Source organism: Vombatus ursinus, unplaced genomic scaffold, assembly GCF_900497805.2.
Source record: "Vombatus ursinus unplaced genomic scaffold, bare-nosed wombat genome assembly UNPS02013355.1, whole genome shotgun sequence".
NCBI lineage: Eukaryota > Metazoa > Chordata > Mammalia > Diprotodontia > Vombatidae > Vombatus > Vombatus ursinus.
The window spans coordinates 14,076-25,390 of NW_020953133.1; the positions used below are offsets into that span (position 1 = coordinate 14,076).

Below are 11,315 nucleotides of genomic sequence, written 5' to 3' on the forward strand. Positions count from 1 at the left end.
GAGGTGGACAAGGAAGGCATCATTGAAATCCTGGGGGATAATCTCCTCTTGCCTCTGGAAAATTTTCATCAGCTTTTGTGTGAGCAGTGGGCCCCCTGCCTTTTAAATCTCAGCTGGAATAAAAATAGAACCAAATACTTTGCCACACAAGAGTAGCCTAATGGCATTCAAAACCTCTTCTTCAGTCAGAAGTTCAGCCAGAGAGAGATTGACTTCAACCTGAGGTGTACAGTCAGTGGCTTCAGCATTGATTGATGATGGTCTCTTGAGAATATTATAGAAGTGTTCACCACATCTCTCCAGCCCATGTCCTTATCACTAATCAATGTGGTTCCATCAGCACTGAGTAGCTGAGATGCACCATAGGTCTTTGACTCATAGATAACCTTCAGGGCATCATAAAAGCACTTTGGATTGTTACTATCAGTGTAAAACTGAATTTCATCTGACTTCTTTCTGAGCAAAGAATTCTGCATCTCTCTAAGCTTCACTTGCACTTTGCTTTGGATGGAGTTAAACCTGCCTTCTTATAGATAGATGAACTATCCTGTTGGCAAAACCTGTGGAGTTCTCCTTTTTCATTTATCAGTTTCTGAATTTCCCCCTTATTTTTGTCAAACCAATCTTGACAGTTGCAAGTGTTCTGGCCCAGATGAGTAAATGCTACTGCATTTACTGTACCCTGAAATCTACCTATTGCTTTTCTGCTCCACTTTTGCCAACTGTGTGTTGGCTCAGCTTTCCCTCCAAGTTAGCAATAAATTGTTCCCCCTGGGAGAAGCACTCTAATCTGCTGACATTAAGTCTTCTGATATTCATCTTGCCTCGAGGCTGACACTTTTGTTCAATGTGAAATGTTTAACTTGGAGAGGATAAATCTATGATCATCCAAGCACTCTGTGCCATACATCACCTTTGTCACTCTCACATCCTATCTATTTTTTCCCCTTACAATGATATAGTCTATTAAATGACAATGTTTGCTGTGAGGGTACATACACAAAGTTTTATTGCTTTTAGGCAAATGGAAGATGGTGTTGGTGATGAGAATGTCATAAGACCCACAAGTCTTCAGTAGTAAGTGACTGTTGCTATTTCTGACTCCATTCCTCCCAAAGACACTTTGCCATGTCTAATAGCATGTGCCTACTCTGGCATTAAAGTCAGTCAGAATTATAAACTTGTGCTCTTTTGGCACATTGATGATGAGGGTCTCCATGTCTTCATAAATTTTTTTTTGACCTCATCTGGGTTTGTCAGGGAGGGAGCATATGTACTGATGATAGTGGCATGGCACTTTCCTGAAAAGGGCACATTGTCATCATAATGTTGTTCACTCCTTTTGACAATAAGCTTAATGACTAGATTAGTTTTCATCACAAAACCTATGCCAGTTAACACAGTGAATTCAGACAGATCTTTTAACCTCTCTGTAACCCCCTAGATAACTGTTTAATATGATAAATTGTCAAGGAGCTATTGTGCTGTACTGGTAGAAGGAGTTTCATTTCTGGGAATTCCCATTAAAGGGAATTCCGTTTAAATTCAAGGATTAGGACCAAAAGAAGATCGTCTTTAGGACACTTCATTGTGTACTAGACTATAAGTACCACAAAGGAGATCAAGTCCAAACATTTCAGTTTGGCAAATGCCTTATATTTTGCTCTGCACACAGTAGGCCCTTAATAAATGTTTATTGAATTTCTACAACTAGAGAGAAAGGCTCCAGATAGTGATGAGAGATATTTCTTTGTTTGAGCACTCTTCTGACATTGCCTAAGAAAAGACTCAACATCCCTTAGGTGTTTTGTAAGCAAGTGTTAATTGCCTGACTGCCACAAGAATAAAGAATATAGAGACTATATTCTCTGAACTCAGGATAGACATAGAGTTGGTCCAAGGAAGTCGGCCCAACCTAACACGGGCTGTTGATCTTGGAAATTCGCATTTCAGAATTATTAATTTTTTGTTGGCAAAAAGCACATTATTAATCTGTCCTTAGGATTTTTGGCTAGCAGTTACTCATTGGCTAGTGACTCTGAATAAATTAGACTTTGAGGTATTCAGATTCCCTTAGTGCCACATCATCAGGAACCCCACCAAAGAATGGGGTATAAAGGCAACTGTCCAGAGAGCCCAGAGTATTCATCAGAATCCTCAGACATTCAGCTGCTGCTGAAGCATCAGAGAAAAATCCTGAGAATATGAAGATCTTACTGCTGACTGTGGGGCTGGCTTTAGTCTGTGGCCTCCAGGCCCTCAAAAACAACATAGAAGACACATCAAAGGTAAATGAGCAAGCATGGGATTCAGATGGTAGCGTGACAGCTTTGGTTCTGCACATATGCTAGGATTAGATGCCACGTGAATTCTGCCATGGGGAGTTACTTCAGACCTAGGTAGAGAAGAAGGAAAGAAAATCCTCCATGACAATGAGTGATTAGAGTCAGAGAATGGACACAACTTTTTCATAAGTAGAGATCATTCATCTTCCTGAGGCAATCTTTCACCTTACTCCCCAAATTGTTGCGGAAATTATCAGTAACATCTAAGTCCAAGATATGCACTAAGAGGAGGGGAAAATAATATTATCTCTGGGTTAATGCCATGAAATACACAATACAGTTAAAATTCGTCCCATTGGACAGATGAACAAAACTAGACACTGAAAGGTTAAATAGCTTGCCAAAAGTCAGAGAGTGAATTAGTATTATAGCAAAGATTTGAACTCAGATATCTTAACTCTTAGTGGCATGATCTTTCTATTGTACTATGAAGACAATGATTGAACCAGGTAAGATTGGGGTAAGGATATACTTCACCTTTGAGGCCTCAGTTTCCTCACCTGTAAAATGAGGGGTTTGGATGATAGTCCTTCCCAACTCTAAGATACTATGGTTCTATGCTACCAGGGATGACTATTTTTTTCAATTCTCATCCAAACTCTTTCCCAGATTCTTGGAGAGCGGTTCACTGTTGCATTGACCTCAAATGTGACAGCTAAAATTGAGGAAGGAGGTAGCTTAAAGCTATTTGTCAAAAGCACCAATAAACATGGTGGCGTTTTCACTGGAGTCTTCTTCAAAAGGTAAGTACTACCAGTATTAGTTGGTGGATATGGAAGAGGGGACAAAAACCTGGATAACAGTTCTGGGATCCCTTAACCCATACAGGCTGACGAAGGTATCAATTAATGATGAAGTTCCTAGGATGTGATTGGTTTTATGGCCATCAAGGGCAACCACTGAAGGGAAATGTAATTAATAGGCTTGATGTCTACTTGAAGCTTGTGTGCAGGGGTGAGGGTAGGACTGATTGTAAGTATTTTTCTATGAAGTTTGGGTCTTTTTAATGACCATCTGGGGAACTACTATTTTCTTTCTGTTCCAAACCTCTCTGATTCACCAGTCTCCATTTTGAAGCAAAGAGGGGATACTTGAGGTCCCTTCCCTAAGAAGATAGAAAGAAGAGTGAGAGAGAGGGAAGAAAGATACCCACTTGATTCTGAAATTTGCTGTAGCTTATTTAGCCATTCCTCAATTCATGGATATAAACTTTCTTGGAATTTCCTACTGCAAAAAGTACTATCAACATTTTTTTTATAAAGGGCTTTTCTTTTGTTCATTGACCTCCTTGAGAGGTTAGCCTTGGGATCTCTGGGTCAAAGGGTATGGACATTTCAGTCTTTTTCTTAACATAATTTCAAATTGTTTTCTAAAGCAATTAGACAAATTTGCAGCTCCAATGATAACACATTTCCTCTATCTTTGCATAGCCATTCTAATAGTGACTACTCCTATTTTCTGTCATTATCAATTTGCTGGATTTGAGGTAAATCCTCAGAGTTGTTTTAATCTGCATCTCTCTTATCATTAGTGATTTAGAGCATTCTTTCTTTTGTTTGTTAATAGTTTGTAATTTTTTTCTGATAATTTTTGTTTACATTTACATTTGAGATATTTAAGTGGCTCAATGGATAGAGTGCTAGGTCTGGAGACAGGAAGACCTGAGTTCAAATTTGACCTGAGATATTTACTAGCTGTGTGATTCTGGTCAAGTCATTTCACCTCCGTTTGCCTCAGTTACCTTATCTATAAGATGGGAATAATAATAGCACCTATTTCACAAGGTTTTGTGGCAATCAAATGAGATAATATTTGTAAATTGCTCAGCACAGTACCTGGCACAAAATAAATGTTCTGTAAATGCTATTATTATTTTTATTATTGTCATTCTATCCTTCAATTATTTATCTACTAGGAAATGGCTTTGAGTCCATTATATTTCTATAAAGTTACCAATATCTTAGATATCTTACACTTACATGTATTTAATCTAAAGGTTTTTTTTTCTTCCTAGCTGTTTCCTGTCTTATCCTTGTTATTTTCCTTTGTTCAAGCAAAAGCTTTTCAATTTCATACACTAGAAAATGTCCTCCTAGATATACTTGTGAAAGGTACTTGACATAACTTTTTCTAATTTTTTATGACTATTAATATTCCACCTTATATCCTATGAATTATACTATAAATTTACAGTGTAACATATTGTCTGAAACCTAATTTCTGCCAGACCACTTTCTTATTTCTCCAGAAATTCTTGTTAAATACAAAGTTCTTTTCCAGGTAATTTATATTTCAGGTTTACCAAACTCTGATTATTCCTTGTCCTGTCTTTTCTTCTGACTTACTTTTCTGTCTTCTTTTTAATGAGTTTAGATTATTTCAAATATATTCATTAAATAGGGAGAATTGCTATTTGCTATTCTCCTGAGATGTTGTGAGTATAAAATACAATAAAAGGAGTTCATGTTTATATATTTCAGATTAAAGAGGTTATAGGTTTTCTCCACAATGAGCCTATGAGATAAACCAGAAAATTATTAACCCTATTTTGCAGATGAGAATTCTAACACTCAGAAAAAGTTGTGACTTGCTTGCCCAAGTCACATAGTAAGGAGAAGAGCCAGGATTTGAACCCAGATTTACTGCATTCATCTTCACTTGACTTTTGAAAAGCCTAGTGATTATCCCAAAGTACTTATATGAAGAACTACTAAAGAGAGAGCTCTTCTGTCTAATCAAGCATTTTGCTTAACTGAATATCATCACATCCACCTTACCAGAGATTCCAGATTTTCAAAGAATTCAGATTTAATTTAAAATATCCCACAATTTTTAAATGGTGAACTCAGTTTAATTACTTCTGAGAAGTTAGTCATTGCTATACATTTGGCATTATTCATAATATGAATGTAAGACATGAAAAAAATTGTATACATTTTGTGGACAAAATTAAAATTAATAAAATAAATGCAAAAGGGTGTTTCACAGTAAAATTTCCTGTGCAAATATGAGGTGTCATTGTAATCCTGATCTTTATTTCCAGGGAAAATGGCAAATGCATTCAATTTTCTTTGACTGCTTTCAAAGGAGATGATGATCAAATGTGTTTTTACTGTAAGTAGAGATGCTGATCTCAGTATTTTCAGTATTATTCTGAAATGAATGAATTAATGGACCCATTGCTTAACAAAGAAGTGGCTCATGGTCAGACCATACAAAACAATTCCCTTTAGGGTAGTGGAAGGACGTGTTAATGTCCCTCAAGACATCCCTCCACTACCCTGTTTTAATTCCCTTATGATCGCGCCGTCCAAATCTTAGATGAGATGTTCTGATCTTCTCATTTCCTCTTTTCAGGGCTCCAGAGGTCTGATTAGCTGTTCAGTGATTGAAATGGAAACTAACTCATTGTATAACCTGGAACAAGCTTTTTACCCTCTCTTGGCCTCAGTTTCCTCATCAGTCAAGTGAGGTGATTGGATTAGTTGACCTCCAAAATTCCCTCCACTTCTAACATTCAGTGACTCTAGAAGCAGATAGTAGGAATTTTGACAAAAAATATAGGTTTTTCAACAGAATAGCAGTTCGGTCAGCATGTCAAAGGTTATGATGGAATTGAAGCCTTTTCATGATGTTCAATTACCAATAAGTCTTAAGTCTTTGCCTTTTTTCCTGTAGTATCAAAATTCTGACCTGACCTTTTGAATGCTTCACAGATGATGGACTGAATGATTTCTCCCTTCAAAGTAGCAATTCTAAACATGCTATGTATATCTTGCATAATGTCCACAATGGGAAAATGATCATTTGGGCAGTACTCTATGGTAAGTATCCTCTGATGCTGCACTAAAGCTCTCCCCCTTCCTTTTTTCATGAGAAGTGAAGAGCAATAAAGGAAAAAGAACCTGTAGCATTTTAGCATTGGGCATGCCCCAAACTGTGTTTGACTGCTATGTACAATGACTAAGATTAGGAGAAAGGCTTCCAAGGACAAAATACTGTCCAAGCTGAGCTTCCTTCAGTAGAATTTTTGTAAGCTAAGTCCATTATTTTTTGTCTTCATATTGTCACCTAGAATAGTGTTTGGCACAAAAAAGGTGGTTAGAGAGAGAGAGAGAGAGAGGTCCAAGTGTAAATCTTTCTCTCTGCTCGGGAAGATGGTAATATGAAATAATTACTCTCTTTTGTTCAACCCAAGTCTTTATTAAGTTAAAAAAAATGGGAGCAGGGAGGCCTCTGGCCTAATATTGAACTATTAAATCCACTTCTTTTGCCTCATGGGTACTCCATTATTGTAATTTTCATCTTGGACTCACTGAATGACAAATATAGGTTGGTATTGGGATGATTAATTATGTTTATCCTAAAATCAGATTTTAAAAATAGGTAAGCAAAAAGGGCAGATCTCAGAGAAGGGAGATGAATGATCACCAGTCCAAATAGTTTCAGCAATGAAACCTTGTCCTCTGTTTCTCTTTGTTGTTCTATCATATGGCCCTAGTGTCCCAGATTTGCTTCTCATGGATCCTGGTCTTTTTCAATCTCTGAGATGACTTTTGGTCCCTCATGCTGGGTTGCTCTATCACCTTAACTCTATACCCTGGATTCCCTAGCTCCCTTCATGGCTCATCTGAAGTGCCATATCCCTCAAAATGCCTTCCACCACATAGTTTCCCCCCACATAAAATTTTACTTTGTAATTATCTTTAATGTTTCTTGTGTAATAAATGTTTGAGCTTTGTAACAATAGGAGTTCACACTTGTATTAACTTATCTGTGAAGATGTTGTTTCTTTCCCATAGATTGTAAATTCCTTGAGAGAAAGCTCTGGCTAGCTCTCCTTTGTCCTTGCATCACTTAAGCCTCATGTAGTACTTGTCACATAGCAAGAGCTTAATAAATGCAGATTGACTTACTGATAATCAGCAAGAAACCTTCTTTCCTCCTTTATTACTTGTCACATCAAATCCTAGGGCATATGATAGTTCCAATCCCCAAAGTTACCAATTTAGTCACTGAGATCAAGGGTATAGGTAACCTTCCCACGATCCTTAACCCCCACATTTATCTAGACACACCCTTCTCCATATATTTTTACAAATGATGAGTGAGAGAGACTCAGTAACAATCTCACTCTCACCCTAACTACAGGTAGGACTCCAGACCTGCCAGATGAAATAAAGCAGAAATTTGAGGAAATGTGTGAAAGATTTGGAATTAGGAAGGATCAAATTAGAGACCTGTCCAATGATGGTAAGCTCTGCTCATCTCTGTCTTATTCCGCAATTTCCCTTTGTGACCGAGAGGAGAGAATTTCATAGAATGAAAACACTCCTAGCTTGACTCCCCTTGTCCTCATCCAGACAATCTAATTTCCCTTTCCTCTGGGATAATGACAAAAGCTCTGAGAAGGATTCATGTCTGAGAATCATGGATATATTACTTTGTCTCCACAGATCGATGTGAGAAACTTAGGTAAGGAACCTCATCCTGGCATGCAGGTCTGTTATCTTTCACCACAGAATTATTGCCTGAGAGTAACATTTCTTTAGAAATCCAGAGCAGGGTGCTCAGTTGCATAAAATGGGATAGATATAGATCAACTTGGGGAGACCTTCCCAGTTTCCAGGTACTATTAGAGTCTTTGGCAGTGCTTGATCTTTCCTTGGTCATCCTGACATTTTCTGGTAAAGCAAGTACTTAACATGGAGTAGTACTTAAGGTAGAGGGTGATTCTCATTCCCTTTCTCCCATGGGCTATTTTAATTCTTTCCCTTCCCTTTTTCTCTATCTTCCAAAAGTTGATGTAAAAGAGATTAATATGAGGATGTGGAATAGTCAGACAGATGGTGCTTGGAGGGAAGGTGTCAAAGGGGAAGGAAGGGTTCAAGCTGAGGAATTGGCATAAGGATGTGGAGGGGTATCAGGATTAGGAAATGGGATAAGGATATAGGTGAGGTTCTGGAATGAGGATTAAAGTGACAATCTGGATTTGTAATCCATTGAATTTAATCCATTCTATGAATCCATCTGATTCAAGAAGATGTGTCTTCTTGTTTCCTAAACTGAAGATTATAGGAAAATGGAATTTTTATCCTGCTGCTTTTTATTCTTCTCATCAAATTCCATTCTTAGTGGGCCCCCCTCTCACCTCAAATAATATCATTACATTTACTAAAGTCTTTTTTTTTTCCTAGCTACCTTCTCAGGAGTCAAAATTACCTTCAGGAGGTGAATTTTTCACCTTTATTCCAAGCTCTACCCCTCACTCTCAGTTTTTAAGTCACTTTGTGATATTGAGTAATCAGGATCCTTTCACTGTCTCACAGGAATTCCTAGGATGAAACATCCTTGTGTTTCTGGGAACTGTTCCTAGTTCCTCCAAAGAAATGTCAATGAAGACTATGAAATTTTCTGCTGGCTTTCTCTTCTTTCCTCCAACATGCTGCGGAATTCTGTCCCCTCCCTGCTCTACCTCCTCACATGTAGGACTCATGGGTGAAACCATTCCTGCAAATGTCTAATAAATGATTAATCCAGTACATTGGGTCCCAAATATGTTGAAGAATCAGGGAGAGGTGGGGAGGAATTTTAGACCAGCAGGAGGAAGAGGTCTTGTCAGGTTGTGGGAATTCACCTAGGCACCTCAACTGATGGATTTTTGTCTGTATAGGCTATTGATATCTTTATTTTTCCATAATAGTTATTAATGGTTATACAGCACTCATCTACCCAATGGTTCTTTCATTACACCAAAGTATAGTGACCCATCTAGTCTACCCCTTCCTTGGTACTAACATGTTACAGTGAATGTCTCATGAGAGCTCTGTTGAGGGAACTTTCCCATGGGAGTTCTAACTTCTATCAGTAGAAGCTGAGGGTCACAACATAGTTGCGTGGCAAAAATAAGGAAGTCTCCCAGGACCTCTCCTTTGCTGACATGCAGCTCCCACAGTTGGTTTGGCTCTCCTCTCAATGGGAGATGAGTCCTGACATGAGCTCCAGCAGACCTGATGATTGGCTATCACAGGGGGATCACGCTTTGAACATGCATCACTAGGGCTATAAAAGACAGCTACCTGCACTCAATAAATGGAGCTTCTGCCACCTTGCTGTCTCCCACCTCATCCATGTGTCTCCGGGTTACTGGGCACTGAGCTGGTCTCATGCTCACCACTGCAGCGGCCATGACAACTGGCACCCAACGTGGGGCAGATCGATGACAGACCTGACAAATACCCCACGAGTCTAAAAACTCCATGAATAGCGCGTCAGCAAGCTTCGAGCTTTCAGCCCAACGGAATTGGGTCTCCGAGATGTTTCCCGTCCTTGGGGGTTGGAGAAGGTAAAGGTTTCATTTTACGTAATGGGGCAAAATATAGGGATTCTCCTTTCCACAGATGAGGAGAATTACGCCAGAGCTTTATATAAGGTAGTGAAGAATGAGGGAATAACTATACACCTAAAAGATCTTCGAAAATTGTGAGGTTGGCTTTTCAGGTATCCCCCTGGCTCCCATAACAGGGTTGCTTTGAGCCAGGGAGATGGAAGATTTTTGGGGAGCAGCTGACCTCGTATGATGCTACTTGCCCTGGAAAAGTTAGGCTTTTAGACTATACCATCTACAATCTTGCAAAACAAGCTCTGATGAATCAAAAGCAAACAGAAGACCAGAATTTTCCAGTCTGTACTCAGACAGGTTCCTCCCTCCCCTCTCCCTCTGCAAGTAGACCTTGCTCTCCTAAACTAAGAGAAGGTCCCACAGACCTCCCTCCCTGGCCACCCCAGCACACTATTCAAACTTGTATCCCAACTTGGGGGAGTTGGAAGACACTTTAAGAAATCTGGTAGTTACCCCTCCCGAGAAACGGAGATTGCGGGAGTGGGATAGTAAGGAATTTTTTGCTGCGCCACAAACTTTGGGAAGTGGGTGTGGCCACCTTGGCGAGCACACAACAACTTCCAGTGGTGAAGAATCACCATTACAAAAGGGCATTAGAGAAGCAAAAGAAAAGGGTGAGGATGTTAGTGAATGGGATATTGGCCTCTATCCGGTCATTGAAGAACCTGATCCTTTTAAGCCAGGACAGGTACTGAGGAGGCACGAAAGTATTCCTTTTAAAACCTTGCTGCAACTAAAACAAGCAGTTGCCCAATATGGACCTACTTCACCTTTTGTAATGTATCAGTTAGAGGTTATCTCTAACTCTATTTTGTGTCCAAATGATTGGAAAGCAATAGCCCGTGCAGTTCTGACGCCCGGAGCTGCTGTCTTTTGGATGGCTGAATTTGTAGATCAGTGTCATATGGTTTCATACCAATTGGCACCTGGACCCCAAGGAAAAGCACTCTTCGAACAGATGAGTGGCACAGGGGATTTTGCTACCACTGCCCAACAGCTAGGATATGCTGAGGAGGGCTATCATAGAATTGCAGTACAAGCTAGAAAAGCTTGGTCTAGGATACCAGAAAAGGGGCAGGCAAAGGAATCTATGACTGCTGCCCAGCAGAAACCTACTGAGACTTTTGTTGATTTTGTGGCTAGAATTCAGGAACTAGTTGCACGAACAATGGGAGAAGTAGAAGGGACCAAAATAGTCATAAAATCACTACTTAGAGAAAACTGCAATGAAGACTGTAAGAAAGCCATGCTAGGTTTGCCTAGGGACACTACCTTACAGGAAATGATAAGGAGATGTGAAAAGGTAGGGACTCAGTGTTTTCACTTTGAGTTGATGAATCAATTTTTAGCAGAGCATAAGTCAGGGGAAAAAACAGGGAAAACATGCTATCAATGTGGGAGAGAAGGGCACTTTAAGAAAGACTGCAAGTCAAACAAAAGACGCCCTGCCACACCCTGTCCAAAATGCAAGAAGCTAGGGCATTGGGCTTCTGAATGCAAGTTAGGAGACGGGCGCAGGGGCTCTGCGGGAGCCCAGAATACTCGTCCCATGGGAATGACAGTACAGG

General features: G+C 39.5%; 1 protein-coding gene across 1 annotated transcript; it reads left to right on the top strand.

Annotated features, from left to right (window-relative positions):
- Positions 1-217: 217 nt before the first annotated feature.
- On the top strand, positions 218-7,847 carry LOC114040527 (trichosurin-like). The gene is made up of 6 exons (XM_027858651.1): positions 218-2,288; positions 2,955-3,088; positions 5,389-5,459; positions 6,062-6,169; positions 7,497-7,598; positions 7,802-7,847. Exons 1-6 carry the CDS (start codon positions 2,205-2,207, stop codon positions 7,822-7,824), a joined length of 522 nt encoding a protein of 173 aa, XP_027714452.1. The 5' UTR covers positions 218-2,204; the 3' UTR covers positions 7,825-7,847.
- The last annotated feature ends 3,468 nt before the right edge of the window (positions 7,848-11,315 follow it).